This window comes from Callorhinchus milii, unplaced genomic scaffold, assembly GCF_018977255.1.
Source record: "Callorhinchus milii isolate IMCB2004 unplaced genomic scaffold, IMCB_Cmil_1.0 Scaffold7, whole genome shotgun sequence".
Lineage (NCBI taxonomy): Eukaryota > Metazoa > Chordata > Chondrichthyes > Chimaeriformes > Callorhinchidae > Callorhinchus > Callorhinchus milii.
This window is the reverse complement of record NW_024704748.1, coordinates 10,413,539-10,433,206: the sequence shown is the minus strand read 5'-3', so window position 1 is coordinate 10,433,206 and position 19,668 is coordinate 10,413,539. Positions and strand designations below refer to the sequence as shown.

General features: G+C 41.9%; 1 protein-coding gene across 4 annotated transcripts; it reads right to left on the bottom strand.

Annotated features, from left to right (window-relative positions):
- Positions 1-510: 510 nt before the first annotated feature.
- LOC103181830 (elongation of very long chain fatty acids protein 5) lies at positions 511-18,943 on the bottom strand. Of its 4 annotated transcripts, none has more exons than XM_007898557.2 (5): positions 18,840-18,943; positions 17,871-17,972; positions 15,985-16,048; positions 11,269-11,439; positions 511-1,072 (listed from the first exon to the last, which is right to left on the bottom strand). In XM_007898557.2, exons 4-5 carry the CDS (start codon positions 11,428-11,430, stop codon positions 518-520), a joined length of 717 nt encoding a protein of 238 aa, XP_007896748.1. In that variant the 5' UTR covers positions 11,431-11,439; positions 15,985-16,048; positions 17,871-17,972; positions 18,840-18,943; the 3' UTR covers positions 511-517. The 4 variants fall into 4 exon arrangements, 3 of the variants coding, with proteins under 3 accessions (XP_007896748.1, XP_007896740.1, XP_007896758.1); XM_007898549.2 differs by lacking the exon at positions 18,840-18,943 and adding an exon at positions 18,465-18,559; XM_007898567.2 differs by lacking the exon at positions 18,840-18,943 and adding an exon at positions 18,125-18,221.
- Between the last annotated feature and the right edge of the window lie 725 nt (positions 18,944-19,668).

Here is a 19,668-nt window from a genome sequence, read left to right as displayed (position 1 = left end):
GACAGTGTTGGAATATGATTGGAAATGATCAAACAACCCGTACCATCCAACAAACATTTGCAATGACGACTTACGTCTGGAGGCAAATAAAAATATTGTGTATTTTTGATTACAAATGTCACTCTTAGATATATATGTCTATATGTCTATATGTCGATATATATAGATATATATGTCTAAGATATATATAATTCCAGTTTCTTGGTTAAATCTTGGAACACAGATATAGAATCATAGAAGCTGACATCACGGAAGGAAGCCATTCGGCCCATCATGCCTGTGCCGGCTCTTTGAAAGAGCTATCCAACTTGACCCACTCCCCCACTCTTCTCCTTACCCCATATAATCTCTATTAGAACAATAACAACAAAGTATAGTGCCTTTCACGTTAGGAGGACGTTCCAAGGCGAACAGTATTATACTCAACCCATTTCAGGACGTTTTTCCCACGGACAATGAGAAAGAATTATGTTCAGTTTAAATGCTCTGAAGCTAAGGCAGATGCGTAAGTTACATTTCATGTTGATTTTTTTTTAATGAAAGCTTTGTAATAGAAGTTTGAAAATAGACTCAGCATAGTGAACCCGTAAAAGAGACTATAAATACAGAATCCATGAAAGGCATAACCCCATGCTGCAAGGATCAAGTCAACCAGGAACTGCAAGATTTGCATTTGAGTCATTCTTTGTTTCCATGCAGGCCTCTGGATGGGATTGAGTGCACTCTGCCCATAGTAAAAATACAGGAAGACATGAATTATTGAATTGAAAGCAAGGAACGGTGCAATGGCAGGCCATGGGTAATAGTGATACGTCAGGTCACTCAGGATGAGCATGCTGCAGTGATGGTAGACATGTAGGAAGGAGATCTGACGCTTCTTGTGTCTTAGGATCATGAAGACCGTATCAAGGAGTTCCATGTTCTTCAACAGCCAGTAAATGAAGAAGGCACTCTGCAGCTCTGAAATGGGCTCCTTTTGAAAAATGGATGTCGCACTGCGAAGCCCATTGAGAAAGAGGCCGGCAGTGTACAGGCTCAGGACACTACACGTCATGTTATAGACTAATAGGATCTGCAGAATTTAATAAACACAGGCATTTACAAAGGGGAATGTACGCACAGACTGTTCAAATCACATTCTGTTCAATTTTACAAATGACAGCGCCCAAGAAATACGAATTAATTCAGCTTCCAGCAACACAATTATGAAAATATGCTTTATGTTTAAAGACAAACGGGATGACTTTTGAATTTAAATCTATAAATTATTTAACCAGAGGCTTAATTCCTTTTTTTAGCACAGAGTGTTCCTCTGCTGCAGTGTACCCGATTTTCCACTTGAAGAAACACTTCAGCTGGAACGTTGCATCTCAGCACTGAAGGGGTTAAAATCAAAACAAATCTGTGGAAACATTACTTCAGTGAGTGAGTAGTAAATATATGGTACAGGCTCCCTAGGAAGATGGTGGCAGCGGAAAGTGTTGTTTGTTTCAAGAACAAATTAGATAGATTTCTATTAGAAACTATTATCCCTGGATACAATATACACTTTGGGACACAGCATGTCAAACGACTGCCAGTATGGGGGAAGGTGATCTGGGTGGACCTTGGTCTTTTTCACCTAGCAAGTTCAAATGAAAAGACAGACTGAAAAATGTGGCCTGACTGGTGAGATAGCCATGTTGCTAGATTTATGTAAGGTAAGGTTCTTCTGTAGCCAGTAAGTTACATTCAACGTAACCTTATTAAAAATGGAATCCCTATTACAGAATTAGAAATTCAAAGCAATTTATTTCATTAATAATTCTAATTATTCCTTGTTAAAGGACTAAATGTGAATGTGTTTAAGAACTTCACTTCCCTATTATCTAGCTTCCTTCAATATGAGTTGGAAGCTTTTTGGACTATTTTTCTCAGAGACGAGCAGGTATCTTCCACCTTAAGAGGCAGGATATAGGTTTTCGAAATCGAGTCCCGAGCTACAGACTTGCGAGATGATAGATGTACAGCAAATGCTTCAATAAATTCTCAGCAGATCATAATGCCATACGAATGGCAAAAAAACACATCTCAATGCCCAACCACACACTTTACAAGGAAGCTTTTCTGCTATGGAGTTGTTACAGGGTATTGCTAAATCGTTTGCCTGTTTTTTTTTTCCACATTGCAAGAAGAGCTTTCCTGTTCTGAAAGCAAAGTTCATTACAAATGGATACTTATCTAAGTTTGCTGTGTATACTTGCTTGAGATGTCAAATCACACAACCACTGAAATGCTGAAATACACAGAGTAATCAGTGTACAATTAATCTTCAAAACACAAAATCTAAAAACCAAGGAACAACCCATTTTCACTTATTAATGATCTACAACAGAAAATCATGACATTAAATACGGTGGCTCCATTGATATTGAAAACTCAACGATGCCTTGCCTCAATGGCCATTTCAGATTCCTGGCCTGTCGTTATCTGACGTCCGCATAGACAAATTCCAGCAGGAGTCCCCAGACAGTGCCGAAAAGGAGAAACTGATTGTTCCCCTCCCAATACCGGGGAGGTAAAGACAGTGCAGCACTCCAGACAGGATTAGCGATATTACGAGATTAACAAAATAATAATTTCAAGAATAGATTATTCTTTCAAGAATTACATGCTCTGCTGGTGCAACAAAAATAAAATCAGAAAATGTTGATCGAAGCATCAAGTGTGAGGGCAGTATTCCCACATGTCAGTTGCCGCTCTATTAAAAGGTCTTTAAACAGACTGTGTGTTAGGGGAGTCAAGCTTTCATAACAATTTGCAAACTGCTAAATTTACGTATTCAAGATGGCAATAAAATTGGAAACTCCTTGCACCAGTGAAGCATGTAATCTTCAGACAGAAGCTCTTTGAGGAAGATTACACCTTTGAGCCTCTTCACAAACATTGCTTTGTAAAGATCACTTTGGACTGAAATTCTATCATCTCTGACTGAATGAAATGCACGTCATTGCTATGGTAACAACTTATGCTGTTCCAAACAATGCATCAGTGTTGTGCTACTGCCTTAGAAATCCGGATGTGAAAAGTGGCCTCAACCTCCATTCACACACAAGCCTGCCCTCGTGGCAGACTGTCAATCTTTGCTGAGTTCAGTGCAATATTTCAACTTCGAGGTTCTGCACTGCTCCATCTCTGGACTTGTTGTTTATGGCACCACCAGAACTGCTCAATCGAATTGCTGCCGTGTAACTCAAAGCCAACCAAGCAATGACAAGAGCACCACACACGGGCACAAGCAGGAATTATCACTACATTTAATCAACGCATTATTTGCTTGTGGCTTGCTCTGCAGTGACTCCTGCTGGAAAGTGTACATGTGAATACTGGCTGGGTGAGGATAAGTTCAGGCTGAGCTGTAACGCCACCACCAACAACACAGTTGAATGATCTGCCTGCACTCACTGTCTAATAATAATAATTCTGACATTTGACATAGCGCCTCATCACATCTTTGAGATGTCTCAAAGTGCTTCACAGAATATACACTGTAAATAAATTGACTGTATATTTTGTGGGCGAAACGTGGCAGCCAACTGTCCCACAAACAGTTGTGGATTGAATGACCAATGATTATAGTTTTTTAAAAAATTATTTTGAAGGAATTATTCCCCCCCATAAAAGCGATCCACCAATCGACTAACAACTGGGTTCCTACTTACTGCTAGCTAAGCAGAGGCGTGTGGAATAAAGAAACTTGCCCAACATTTCGCTCTGCCCAGGAATCAAACCCAGGTCTTCTAAGCTCATACACGAGGAACTGAATCTTGGGCAAGGACTTGAAAAATAGCCAGCTTCCCCCCAGGGTATCAGACCAGGAATGAGGGGAAGCTGATGAAGAGGGGGTAAATAAAGACTACATTTTGAGGCTTGAATTCAATCGAGAAAGTTTCCCCTTTTTTAAAAAAACTGGAGGCACTGCACACGTTCGCACCTTTTATTTAAGAATTATTTTTGATGACAAACGCAACGTTAAGAAAATGGGGAAAATGAATGCTGTTTGCTGAACATTCTGCTATTTGTTTGGATCACATGTATTCAAATCTTTCACATGCGCTTTTTCACTTTGTGCCACATACGACGGACCGAAGATATATACTAAAAGCCGAAACACAGAGATACACCTGAAGTTACAAATCAATCACATTATTTGCTGCTTCTGCATTGCTGTGACAAGAAAAATTCGACTTAACTGGTGCCCTTTACTCTCTCTCATTCACTCCACCTCACTTCTCTCTTCACCTCAGAATTTATATAGTTTTAGAGGATTGGTAATAAAACCATAAATCTGCTGGCATTTTGTTGGTACAGGCATTACGCATTTACGAACAGCCGTAAAACAATCAAAGAACTACACAGAAAGTGTTACATAGTCAGATAAAGAGGTGTGATCAGTTTAAATCAAGCCATCTCATCTAAACCTGATAAATTTACCCACGGCCTGAAAACTCATTTTTCCTGGGGCTATTGATTTCTGCAGGGTCCCGGAATATGATGCATTTACTGATTCACTCCTGGGCAAAATGTTACATAGTTATACTGCTAATGGCTCCCCTGCTTCCCATACACTAAAAAAATAGTTTAATTTTAGACTTTAGTAATGCTCTTGCAATGTATTTTTTCTGTTTCCGTTCCAAACAATACGCCTGGTTGATTTATCTCGAACGTGGTGTTCAGAATAATATTGCCTGTTTTGTACAGCGCCTGGCTCCAGCTTTGCTGAATGGGCATCTGTTTTCAACTGCATGATGAATGCTGTTTCGGAAAATTAGAATGTGGAATATTATACGTGAAAATAAAACCCAAAAGGCTGAGAATAAAACACAAAGGGGATCACTGTTCTGATTGTTTGCTAAATAATTTGAAATTCAAATGTGGCAGTGTGGTGCCAAAACACTTTCCAGAAAGTATTGGAGGGGCAACCTTTTGAAGGCTGCCATAGCATTTCACTACCAACAGTGAAAGAATATTCCTCTTCCCCTCTCTTCATCTCCACCAAGCCTGGCCGAAGAAGGCAAGCAGCCTTGGTTGGCAGCTGGGCCCCTAATCGCTGGAATTCCCTTCCTCAATCCCACCTTAAGATCTACCTCTTTGCCCGTGCCTATTGTCACCTCTACCTCCCCTCTTACCCGGCATCCAACCCCACCACTGTGCAGCACTCCGAGATGTGATCCTGCATAAAGGGTGTTGTGTGAATGCAAGTTGTAGTAGTTGTCAACCTGCATGTGTCAACACCCTTTACTTAATAATTAACTACTAGGATACTTCAAAAAGAAGAAAATTATAAACAGCAATCATCCTTGTACTTGTTACAGCACCAGTCCTGTCTCAAAGCCCTTCACAGAATTTACCACAAAGTGTAGTGACTGTGTATTATGCAAGCGAATGCCACAGACAATTTTACAGGCAGCAATGTCCCACCAACTGCCATGAAATGAATGACCAATTTTATCTGGGAGGTTGCTGGCCCAATGCCACTGAAAGGGTATGAGCGAGCATAGAAACAGAATGTCCAGCACAGGAGGAGACCCCTCAACCCACTCTGTCTGTGCCATTGTTATCTCTTTGTGCGTCTTAAAACAGAGAAACACCAGCAAAAACTCAATGGGCCGAACGGCCCGTTTCTGTGCTGTAACTTTGTAGGAGAATTGCTGATGTGCGGCTCGCCGGTGATTGCCCTCTTAACCTTAGCTCGCTCTCCGTGGGGGAAAAGCCAACGGCTCTGGCACAGCAAAGACTGAGTAGCTCACCATGCAACAAGCTCCAGTGAACCCAAGTCCAAGTGTCCCCACGGCACAGCACTTCAGAGAAGTTTGGAAGAGGGTTAATTTTAAAAAAACGAGGTAGATAATTGATAGCCAAGTTTCCTGCTTATGAAACCCGCTGCTAATGTCCCTGTTTAGTTGGCATTGAGTTACAAGTCAGCAGTTAAATAATCAGTTCTCTTTGATGCCGTAAGCAAAAATAAATGTGAAACTGGAGCATTCAGTGAACGCCAGAAGAAGCCCAGAGCTGAATCTGGATTTTAAACTCACTGCCAACAAGCTGTTGTTCTTTTGATGTCCTATTTACACTGCCCATTTAATGCTGAATCACCACTAATAGTGCAGTGTAAATCAGGTTTCAGAGGCATCGATTTGATTCCGAGCCCAGTTTGGAAATTCATTTAATGAATCAGCTGTTGTGAAATAATTTAAAGGAATTTCTTTGAAAAAAGCAGTTGAAAGGTTCGGGGAGAGGGTTGGAATGGCAAGGAGTTGGTTGAGGAATGGGAACTACACCCTCATTTTGCTGCTCTGAATTGCTTTGTTGCTGGAAGTGATAAGCAGTGTAAATGCCCGACGAATATATGCTGAATTTAAGGCCTTTTTTTAAAAAAAACATCCCCAAGATATGGTGAGGTGTCTGTTAAGAGTGAATGTCGGTTAAAAAACTGTTGACAGAAGCTGAAGCTGTACGGTTTTATGTAAGTGGTACGTTAGCCAGTTTTCTTTTGTAACAGATTACAAGTATGGTATAGTGTAAAAAGATTGATGTGCGAAGTTTGACGGCTGTCTGAGAGTCACGGAACCATCATCCAAAACATTGTTGAGCAAAGACAGGCCGAATCCTAAACAAGCTCCGTGTTCTGCTGACTTCAGTGTGACTGTAAAAATGGGTTGCCTGAATGCCAAACCTTATAATAGACTGCGCTGAATTTAAATGCCTTCCAAATCAGCTGCAAAAAATTTAAATTTAATAATAGAAGCATCCGTTCATATCGACTATCGAGACTGCACTTAACCACTGTTTCAGGAAAAATATTTTTTTTAAAGAACAGAAAATTCTAGCATGTTCTTTATAGACTAAATGCAAGTTGTTGTTGTATTTCTGTATTTTGTTTTTAAAAATGGCAATGGTTTGCTGTATCAACTTTGATTTTCTTCAGTCGGGTTTCCGTGCTGCCCATAGCACAGAAACCGCCCTGGTCAAGGTCACCAATGACATCTTGACCATCTGTGACCTTGTCCTATCAACAACATTCGATACGGTCGACCACGCTATCCTCCTCCACCGCTTGTCCTCCCACCTCAACCTTCAAGGCCCTGTCCTTGAGTGGTTTAGGTCGTACCTCTCCCACCGTCTTCATTTTGTTTCCACACAAGGCTTTTCCTCCAGCCCCCGCACTGTCTCATGTGGTGTCCCTCAGGGCTCTGTCCCCTCTTCTTCACCCTCTATATGCTCCCCCTTAGTGACATCATCCGCAGACATGGGGTTAACTTCCACATGTATGAGGATGACACCCAACTCTACCTTTCCTCCTCTACCTTCAACTCCTCGACCACCGATGTCCTCACAGCCTGCCTGTCCGACATCGAGTCCTGGACGAGAGACAACTTTCTTCAGCTCAACGTGCGCAAAACTGAGGCCCTCCTGATTGGCTCACGTCAGCGCTTCCGCACCTCAGGCGCTGACAGCATCAGCATCCAAGGCTGCACTCTCCACCTCTCAAAGCCAGTCAGGAACCTCGGCGTTCTGTTCGATCCTGAGCTGTCCTTTCTTCCTCATATCCGCGCCACAACTGGCACCGACTTCCATCACCTCCGGAACATCACCAGACGACGGCATTACCTCACCCCTCACGCTGCTGAAACTCTGGTCCATGCCTTTATCACCTCAAGGCTGGACTATGGGAACTCTCTCCTCGCCGGCCTTCCCGCCACCTCCCTCCACAAGCTGCAGGTCATTCAGAACTCTGCAGCTCGTGTACTGTCCCGCACCAGGCTTCGGGACCACATCACACCCACCCTCGCTCGCCTCCACTGGCTCCCCATCCCCCAGAGGATCGAATTCAAGATCCTCATCCTCACCTACAAGGCCATTCACGGCCTCGCTCCCTCCTACCTCTCCGACCTACTATCCCCCTACCTACCTGCCCGTACCCTCCGTTCCTCTGGCTCCGGTCTGCTCCACATTCCCCGCCCCAACCGCCCTACCATCGGTGGCCGGGCCTTCAGCCTCTCAGCCCCGAGGCTCTGGAACTCCATCCCCCAGTGCCTTCGCCGCCTCCTCCCTTTCCTCCTTCAAGGCCGGTCTCAAGACCTTTCTCTTTGACCGAGCCTTCAGCTCCCCTCTCGACTCTCTACCCCTTCCTCGCTCCCTCCCTTCCCTCCCCTCACCCTGACCATTTCCCCCCACCCCCCCCTCCCAATGCTCGGGTTCTGACCCAACTGTACAGCGCCTTGGGACGTCCTCCCGACGTGAAAGGCGCTCTATAAATGAAATCTTGTTGTTGTTGTTTCTGTTTGTACCTATCTAATGATACTCGAATTTGACAAAGCGCCTCATCATGTCATCAAAACATCTCAAAGCACTTCACAGGATATATTTTAAAGTCATGTAGCTGTGTATATTTTGTGGGTGAATGTTTCACAAGTGTACAAAAATGTTGTACGTTTGTAGGCACAATGCCACAGTTCCTAAGATGGCTTAGCTTTTTGCCTTGCGTTACTGAATTTACTGCACTGCGCCATTGCCAGTTTATTTGCTTCCTTTCTTAAAATATCTTGCACATTTCTCTACCTTCTTTTACATTATTCCCAATCTAAACTATAGCTGCACAATATCAGTCTGACATTGGTACGCCCTGCGATAAAGCTGCAATACTTGCCTCTGGGAGTTTTGCTGCTCAATAGATTTGTTGAAAACAAAGAGGTTTGATTGAAATTAAATGCTTCTGTTTTCATTTATATTGTCTGGAGAGAGAATCGTTTTGTAAAAATTATTGGTTATCCACATGAGCTCTGGTGGGTGCAAATCTGTCCCTATTTGCAATCCATCAACCTCATTAATCCATCAGAATTTGGTTCTGACAAAGAGCAAATTAGAGCGAGCACTACTGTAATTAATTTGATAACTTTTTTAAACATGAAAACATATTGTAACAATCTGCATATTAACACACCCTGTCTTGCAGTTAGCATGTTCTTACAGATAATTTGTTGCAACAATGTGCGACTGCTACTTAGTAACTCAACACAGCAGCTGATTACAGTTGAGTGAGCAATATAGCAATAAAACGATAGAAATAAATTAGTGTATTACAGAAACACATGTGTCTTCACAATTAATAAATTCCACTCCATCAAACTGTGATTTAATTATACATTATGTATGTTAGGCATGAATCATTCATGTACATTATTATCCATGTGGGAAAATAGCAAATAGACTTATCAACAGGATTCAGATTCCATTTTTTTCAAAGCAAACATCCAGATTTTTTTTTACTCTAGCCACTGAGGCAGATATCTATTGCAATGCACTCTCACTTTTTAATAAATCAAATATAAAACCAGTTAATCAGATCAGCAGTAATAAGGAATGCAGGAGTTTGCATTGGTCTGACAAAAAGGAAGTTTGGACATAGATGCAATGCATATTCTTCAACTTAATTTGCAAAGGAAGGAAAACAGTTTACAGGGTGTTTGTGCCTGAACAAGGACACGGGTTGCGTACTACTCACCTTTAAAGAGAATGCCAACTGGATCCATCAGCTGCAACAACAAAGCTTTGGATTCCCAACCCAGGGAAAGAAAATGTAACCCACATTCCAACTGAACGCATCCCCCTCACCAGGAATGTGCTGGGAGTTGCCAGATGCAAAACGCATCAGCCAGCAGCCAAGTGCTGGGTCCTGAAGGGAGGAATAGAGAGCCCAAGTGCAAAATTGGCCATCCTTGGAAGTGGTGCCTGTCTTGCCCCTGTTCACAGAACACGTGGACAGCCAAGATAAGCCCATTCTTCGGAATAACTTTCCTTTCATTCATCTTTCCCCTCCCCATCCCCAAATCAGATGGCCAGACAGCATTGTCAAATGCTTTGATACCATCCTTCTGACGTGAAAAAACTGCATAAATGTAAATTACAATGCAATAAAGGTGGACAATAATGCAATGGACAGCACTAATATTTACAGCAAAGTGTTTTCACCTCTGCCATTCAGGATTGAATCCCAGTTTGACAGCTTTGAAACCTTAAGTGCGGTGAGATCATGTGGTCTTAATCCAGTTCTGTGTGAAGCAGGAATTGGTACGAACAGGGATTGTCCAACCCAGACAAAAAACCTGCCAGCTCTCTCAAAGATGATCTCTGGCTCATTTTTCTCCCTAACTCTTATCTTATCGACATTGACAAAGAAGCCGCCTCTATTGTTCCACTCTGTTCTATCTTTATGAGCGGCATTACTTACACGCGTGCCGCTTTTGTACAAGTCTTATCTCCCTCGACTCAAAGTCCCCTGTTTCCTCTATTCCTGTTGATGTTCTTCAAGAGATACTACTACAACCATTGTCCTTGTCTTATGCCACACCTTCAGACTCGGTCCCAGTTTATAATTTCTGGGAGATTTACTGCAACTACTCCTAAATTATGATCCTTTGTACCATTCACACTGCCATCCACTTTTTGTGTATTCAAGTCATAGCAGCTGCTGTCAACTCAAATTACTCATCACACTTGTAACAGATCTACGCTCGTCCATCATGGCAACTGCGCTGATAATCTTCTTACATAACTATATAAATTAATTGGCAACTTGACATCTAGCACAGATGTACGCTATAATTTTCAGCAATGCAAGCCACATTAAACTGTTACAATGGTTTCCTCTAGACAGTGATGTGCTGAACTGGAGCAGATTGTCAGTCACCAACCACACAGAGTCACCACTGGCAATGGTGGGAATCACAAAATGATGGGTTGGGGTGGGGTGGGGGGGGGGGGGGGGAATCACAGCCACACAGGTGCAGCACCTCCTAGTGGACACATCAGGACCAGCTCCCATTACATGACAAACACATATTGCTCTATTCTGTACCTCAATTTAGAAGATAAACTACTGTACGAGGGAATTCACTGCAGCCACTTTTAATATTTTACTTCTGAGTTTTCTATAAATTTTAAGGTTAAAAAAAAGATAAAGTGTCGAGCAACTAGAAGTGGTTCCTCCTCTCTCTGCAAATATTTTGCTGTTGAGCAGAAGAGAGCCGAGCCTGTTTATTTATTTCATGTTCAGAGTGGCTTTAGTTCAACAAGGATGTCAAAGCTGGACCAAAGCAACAAAGTATGACAGTGCACATCAACCAAACCTAATTTACGTTAGCTCAGCTGCCATCTTTATAGCCACCGAACAAGAGTTAACCTGACATGGATTCTGCGAGTGAGACAATGAGGTACCAACATTCTCACCTTCTTCAACTCCAGAGGTTTTGTGAATTTCTGCCAGTAGGTGGAAAAGAGGATCATTCCAATGTAGGTACACGCCATTGGAACAGACGGCAAACCCAGGGCCTTGCTGAGAAAGTGCCCTCTGGTGGGCGACATAACATTTACATTCTGCAACTCTTCCATGGTAAGATACTGGAAAGAAATGTAAACAGAGATGTCTTGAAATTCAGATATGGTTATGCTGTATGCTGGGGGGCAATTTTATTTGTTACTAACACATCTTATACTTCTCAGGTGTCAATCTGACTCAGCTGATAGCATTCTCGTCTCTGAGTCTCATGAAGCATTAAACAGAGGTCCCTCTTGCCTGTTCAGGTGAGTATTAAAGATCTCGTGGCACTATTCGAAAAGAGAAGGGAGTTTCTCCTGGTGTCTTGAGCAACAAGTCCCCCAAGTAAAAATTGTTCACTCACTCCATGGCTGTTTGGGATATTGCTGTGTGCAAATTGGCCTCCACGTTTCACGCACAAAATATAGTCAACGTCTTTACAGTATATCCTCCGAAATGCTTTGAGATGTTACGACGACATAAGACGCTATATCAAATGCAAGGATTATTATTATTAAGATGGCAGATTCAAGTCCCACATCAGGACTTTCAGCTCATCGTCTGGGCTGACATTCCAATGCAGTGCAGGGGTGTGCTGCATTGTTGGAGGGGCCTTAGTTCTGTTGAGACATTAAATTATGTTTCCGTCTGCCTGTTCAGTGAAGAAAGTTTATCCCAGTGTCGTGGCCAACAATCCTCCAGATAAAAATTAGTGATTCACTTCAAGGCTGTTTGTGGGACTTCACTGTATTCAAATTGGTTACCGTATTTGCCAACAATCACAACACTTTACGGTAAATTATGTGGAGTGCTTCGAAATGTTCTATTGACGCATCAAATGCAAAAATTATGATTATTACTCGCAGAACACTTTAATGTGCTTATCTCAAGAGGTAAAACATTTACAATGAGGCTTAATGTTTACTCTAATGTATATAATCCCCAGGAAAATTTTCGTACTTATGATCAATTAGATTTCTGCATCTTAACCATTACATTTTATATAGTGCCTTTCATGTTGAGAGGACATCTCAAAGCGCTTCACTGGATATAGCGTAAAGCGTAGTGTGCAATTTGCAGACATAAGCTGCAATCAATTCACTTCTTCTTTCCTTGTACCCTTGAAACGTATTTATTCAAATTTCTTTTAAATGCAGTCATTAAAGAATTCTGTGAAATGTAATGATGTAATTACGTAATGTCATTTGTGGAAAAACACAGCATCCAATTTACTCCTTTTCAATACTGTGGTGTGATCTTTAATGTCTCCTGAACAGGTAGATTTCTGGATTACTTACTTCACAGATCACGGTAAAGAAATGTTTGCAAGAGAGAGATGCATGCAGGTACTTTTCAAGTTGGAATTTCTTCCAGGTTTCAAGTACAGTAGCATTCATATAATTGACAATAATTTTATTTTAAAAGAGTCACTTTTTTATACAAAAGATGAATGAAACACAGTAAATGCTGTGAAGCGCTTTGAGATATCCTCCACACGTGAAAGACGCCATATCAAATGCAAGGATTATTGTAAACCCATGCAGTTTACAAGTCAACAATGGAAAATATTGCGTGCAGTTTACCCCTGCTCTGATTCCATGGCTGAAGTATCTGCAATGCTATGGAAACTTGTATACACCAACACAGCAGAGAAATAAACAGGAAAAGGATTAGCGGATTGTTAATGAACAAGAATAGACTATTGTTTGCTCCTGTTTATGACCTTTATCAAAAACCGATCAACCTAAACACCACCATGTGCCAGACTGAGTAAATTGACTCATACCTTCCAACAATACCTTAGGCCAGAGTAAAGAATCCTGTAATACACTCATATCCAATATTAGACACTAGACATAACTTCTTCAAGATAATTGTACAGCAATGAAACAAACATCTGTCTTAATAGTTACCCTTTCGTAACACACCTATCAGAGAGAATACAGTCCTGTGAAGATCATCAAACCAACGGCAATCTTTGTTGACTTGTGGACCATGTGAGCAGTGTTACACATCCCTCCTTCCCCACTCCCAACACAGGAATTGCTAGATGAAAAAAGACCATCTAGTTCGCCTTCTACCATCCTGCTTGTCACGTGCTACAATAATGGAGATTTTGATAGCAATTAATTCTGTATGGATTAGTCTCCAATCTTAGCTTTGGGAACCTTAGACGCAAAGTTGCTTGGCTCTTCCAAGCATTTTACACTTACAATACGTCATGTCTCAAATTACTCAAATACTGTATCTCAAAATATTATTGTCTGAAAGAAATCTATCTAAATTGTATTTGAATGAATCGAATCAACATTGTATCCAATCAGAGAAAACTATGGCTTCTGGATTTAGCTCTTTGCTACTTCATGTGAGCTTTGCACATGCAAAGTGCTTTCCATTCATACTTCATGCAACTCCACTTTAGCTCTATAACCGAAGAACATGCATTGGAGTACAACCAAAGGAATAAGCATGCATGCTATTTTACAGAATTTTTCACTATCCTAAAATATCAACAGAAAGCCCAAGGTCACCTTAGCCTCACACACCACACACACACACATTGTTCAGATTAATCGGCTTCCAGATAAACATCATCTGTACCAGAGCAGGGACAATATGTTACTTCATTCAGCTTTTGAAATGAAGTACACCTGAACTGGCACGAGTGTCAAGGAGTCTTTAAAAAAAATAATGCTTGCATTTAGTATACTGACTTTTATGTTGGGAAGACATCTCAAACCGCTTCACAGCATTTTACTACACAAATTGTGACTTTGTAGACAAACACAGCAGCTAATTTGCGCACAGCAATCTCCCACAAACAGCCATGAAATGAATGACCAATTTTAGCTTGTTGGCCAGGACACTTCGAGAAACTCTGTACTCTTATCCAATGCCAAGGCATCTTTATTATCCAGGTGAATAGGCAGACGGGACCTTGGTTTAACATTTCATCTGGAGGATGTAAAGTTCAGAGCTAAGGTGAAATGTGCAAGATGTTTTAGATTTGCTCATCCAGAGGATGGCACCCCCGACGATGCAGCATTTCCCGTGCATTGGCATATAACCAAAGGAACGTAAGGCATGAACTCACAACCTTCTGATTCACAACCGACAGTGCTACCTACTGAGCCTGGCTGACACCTACTGTGCTTACAGCTGCTCATGTTCTGCCAAGCTCATGCTACTAATGAAGATGACAGTCAATTTCTATTTGAAATAAACCTAAGAACAGACGTGTTATTTTTAAGCAATGATGGTATTTTTTTCCAACCCTGTCCATTTATCTTTTGCTCTTCTCTTTGGAGGTCATAACTCCACGTTCACATTCAAGAAAAAAAAACTATTTTTTATGGGGTACATAAATGGTGCTGTCTTGCTATCTAGACCGGATATTTTATAAGTTAATGCCGAATTATCACATTAACATCATGTCCTGAGCTTCTGGTATTAATTAGCGGTAATTTTCTTCAATGACCAAAGTGGCAATGGGAGTTATCATTCTCTGAAATAATTCTCTGTTGCATTTTGCTTGATATAATAGGAAGAGGCCTGCCTGCTTTCTTACACAGATTCCACAACCTTGTTTGAAAAGGTGAAGTGGAAGTTCACCAATGGCTGCAGGATACTGAGAGAAAGCAAATCAGATACAAATCATTGCCCTGAAAAGTTCGTGCTCCGCAGCACTAAAAATAAACCCTGGTGCTCACTGGCTAGTTGACATTTAAGGTTTGTTCATTACTTCTGAAATTAAGTAAATGAAACGTTAATTCGTTTGCAAGTAGTTGGTCGGCGTGCACAACTCCTTTAGTGAGCAACACAGTTTCTGGGACGTTGCTGTGCGCAACATTGGCTGCTGTGTTAGCCTACAAACTACACAGTCATTACACTTTACAGAGTATATCCTGCAAAGTGCGTTGAATAAAATGAAAGATTGGCTATTAACAGGCACAGTGACTCTTTTTTTGTTTATCCTAAGTGCTGTCACCGAAAGTAAAACAAAAAAGTACACCGAAAAAACTTACTTATTTCATTCACTTAAAAAAAATCTAATGGCACACACAACTTTTGATTGGGGACAGACTGAGAAAATGTCAGTTTGGCTCAGTTGGTAGTACTCTCGCCTCTGGGTCAGGAGGTTGTGCATTCAAGCCCTACACTGGGATTCAAGCTCATAATGTGGGTTGACAACTCCTTTGCAGCACTGAATGACCACTGTATTGTTGAAGGTGCCACCCTTCGGATTAGATGTTGAACCCAGGTCCCGTCTGATGATTCAGGTAGACATTAAAGATCCTGTGGCATTATTTCAAAGAAAAGCAGGGACTTTTCACTGGCATTCTGGCCAATACTCATCCCTCAACCAAATTCACAAGAACAAAAAAGGAATAAAATTGGCAATTAATTTCATTGCTATATGTGGGACATTAGCGTAGATTACTTGCTGGATTTACCTGCATCATAGCAGTCACTACTCTTCAAAGTGAAGCACTTTGAGAGCTTTAGGGAATGAGGCATTAAATCAATTGCAAGAATTATTACTCAATGACTCTCTGATGTCTGACCATCCCACAGGATGCTGAGGGCTCTAAATAAAAATTCAATCGCAAGATTATTTTGTGACTTACCTTTTTGCTATGCGTTGGAGAAGACACAAGGCAAGGGTAAAAACCGCCTCAGACCAGAGCAGACCTGCAAAGAGGCACATAAAAAGATCCAAACCTTGTGAGAAATTAGATTAGGAAATGGTACCTTGCAACATCTGTCAATTTACAGATAAAGTCAGGAAACACAAGATTTTAAAATCAGAAAATGGTGGTACTAACTGCAGAACTTCCAGTACGTCAGACCAGAAAATCTGAACAGAGAGTTCCTCAGAAGTTATGCCATCACTTCGAGGAGTTCACACAATATCATAAACCATGGCAGCAAATCTAAAGCATCCTATCAAGGTCACCTCAGCTCCAAACTTTCCATTCTTCGGATGAAATATAAAACTGAGGTCCTGTCTGCCTGTTCAGATGGATGTTAAAATCTCACAATGCTACCTGAAAAGAAAAGGGAGCTTCTCTCTCCCAACAAGCGACCCCTCCCACTCCTCAGATAAAATTGGTCATTTTGGTTTATGGGACACTGTTGTGCGCAAATTGGCTACTATAATCACCTAGAAAATGCAGTCACAACACTTTGCAGTAAATCCCGCAAAGCGCTTGGTATATAGCAAAGAATTATGACTCTTACATCCACTTTAACGTACACTAAAAGTCTACATTATTCTTTATAATAATAATCCTTGCATTTGATATAGTGATTATCATGTTTTCAAGACGTCTCAAAGTACTTCACAGAATATATTGTAATGTGACCTTGTAGCCTATCATAACAGCTGAGCCACCAGGTTCAGTGAAGGACCTCATAAAAGAGGACCTCATGACTGCAGAGATGGATGTGAACTGAATTATGAGAGAAGCGTGTTTCATTTCACTGTACGTTGAACTGAGAATTGGGACTGGAGTAGATGACGTTTCACCCACAAAATAAGCAGTCAATTCACTTAACAGTATATTCTGTGAAATGCTTTGAGATGTCTCTGACGACATGATAAGGTGCTATATCAAATGGAAGGTTTATTATTATTATGGCTCAGGTGGAGGATCTAGCTGTGACACCAACTTGGGCTGAACGGCTTTTTATGTTGTCATTTATAATAATAATATCCTTGCATTTGATATAGCGCCTTATCATGTCATTGAGACGTCTCAAAGCACATCACAGAACATACTGTGTATTCTGTGGGGAAACCTGTCCTGAGTGTATTAGTGTACAATAAGTAAATTGTTTCTATCACACTCTTGCAGCCCTATAACTCCCTGGAATCGGAAAAATCCTGAGAACAAAGGTATCTGAATCCCATATGACCGGACCTTTCCTGAACTGAAATCTGTGGCTAACAAATGGATTCCACCAGGAGCACTCAGTGGCAAAGAAAAATGCAGATATAGGGGTTGGGTGCATTCACATTTTGCTCTGCACAGCTTGTGCCAAATAACTTGACTAAGTTTTGCCCCGCCCAGGAATCAAACCTGGGTTCTTTCGTTTTCAAGGTGAGCGCACTAACCACTACAGGACTCTGCTCTGGAAAACCAGAAGAAAGAAGAGAACTGGAAGCACAGTATGTTCATCACCGCCCAACCAGACTTCTCAAATGCCCTCTTTGCCGGTCATCCCAACTCCACCATGCACAGGATCCAGCTGATCCCAAACTGTGCTGCCCGGTCCCCCATCACACCAGTTCTAGCCAGGCTCCACTGGCTCCCTATCGCTGAACAGATCAATTTCAAGATCCTCATACGCGTTTTCGAATACCTTCGTGCCCTGGCATCTTCCTACCTCTCCGACCCACTTACCTCTCAACCCACTGCCTCTGCTGGACTGGCTCCAGCCTCTGCATATAAATGCAAGTTGCTGTTGTTGTAATGTACAGCAATGCACATGGAACCTGTTACAGTCCTACCTGGCCAGGATTTCCACGACTCAGCTTGTAGAACAACAGAAAGTGAAGTCAGGAACTCTCAGCTCAGCTCAGCTCACTCCCAGGTGAAATTTGACTTTTATCCTGAATTAACAAACACATTATCAGGGAACCCTCAAAATACACAGGAATTGGGGAGGAAGGGAGGGGGTTAGGTAGTTGGGTCGACAGTGCAATTTTAGATTTTGCCACGATTTATTAAAGACTTATTAAATCTGGAAAACATTCGTACGAACCAGCCCCCACAAGTCCATCCCTGAACAAAAACCCATCGGTCAATAAAACACCGCACAAGGCAGGAGCTGTGAGCAACACAAGGAAAGCACAGGACAGACAGACAGACAGAGAAACAGAGAGAGAGAGAGAGAGTGAGAGAGGCGCTTCCTTTTTGATTTAGTTTAATAATTCCCGCCTTTACATTTCCGCGATAAACAAAGCAGCAGCAGCACAAAAAAAAGGATCGCGAGATATCCTGCAAAACAGGGGAAAGGCGGTGCAAGACTTATCACTGAAAAAGGGACGCTTTTTAAACAGTTGGTTGCAAACGCTGCACCAAACAAAAGCAGAATAAAGAACCTGGTTTTGCAGTTGAAATAACTCCCCCCCAATACTGTCCTGGAGGCCTGTGAGACTGCACACCAACGTGTTCCCGGAAGAAACTGGTGCATTGACATTTAACCCCTTGTATTGGGAGCACGCAAACCAGAGGCTGCTACATCCATTGCAAACACAAAGCACTTGTGCAGAGTAAGTGGAAAGCGAATGGACTGTGTACGTGGCCCTGACACTGCACTGGTTTGCTTAAGTTCTTGTGCACTTTAGGGGCTGCCTTTGTAGTCCTGCAAGGTAAAGGTGAGACAGGGCAATGAATAATTCAGTGGGAATGGTTGCCACAGCTCTTCTCTGAGCTCCCCCCCCCCCCCCCCAACACCGAAACCACGACTGTCTTACCTTGATGTGGTGGTTCATCCGCTGATCAAGTCATCCCTCGACTGAACAGGATTACACCAATGCACCAGCTCTAGTTCTTCACCCATTGTCTATAGTTGGCAGAACTGGATTGGTGGTGAAGTTGATTAGTGAACTGGTTATCACTGTAACCTGGTATGTGTGGGCAGGTGGTAGGAACTGGGTCCAACTGGACAGAAAATCCTCCCTTCCCCCCCCTCCCCACACACCAAATGCTAACGTAGCGAGATAACCAGAACATTTCAAGTGCCCTTTTACACCCTTTCACCTACAAAATAGTCACTGCACAGTGAAATTCTATTAAACTATATATTATTATTATTATAGTCAAATGCAAGGATTGAGACTTTTCGCCCAGAAGCTGGATCCGAACTCAAGCTCTGGGGGTCAAAACGCTGTTATACAATTTAGTTCCAATTGGAAAATGTGTCACCTTTTCAGTGTTGCTTATCCCGTGCGCTTCACATGTTTTCACTGTGGATGATGTGTTACTGGGAATAGGCACTTAGTCACCAGTATCTCACTCACAGTATCTCAACTCAAACCAGGGTTAGTGAAAGGCTAGAGAAAGAAATGCAAGTGGCTTTCTTGCTCTTTCACTGCACAAACTATAGAACCTGTACAGAATTTCATGCTTGCGATATAGTTCATCTGATAGTTCACTAAGGATAAACTTTCACCTCAACTCGATGAGCAGCAAAGACAGTCTTACAGTATTCAATGCAGAGGAAACACATGAGTGTAAATGTATAGATGACCTGTTGGCAATGGCCATTTTACCTGAACAATCAAGTGGCAAAATACATTTCAG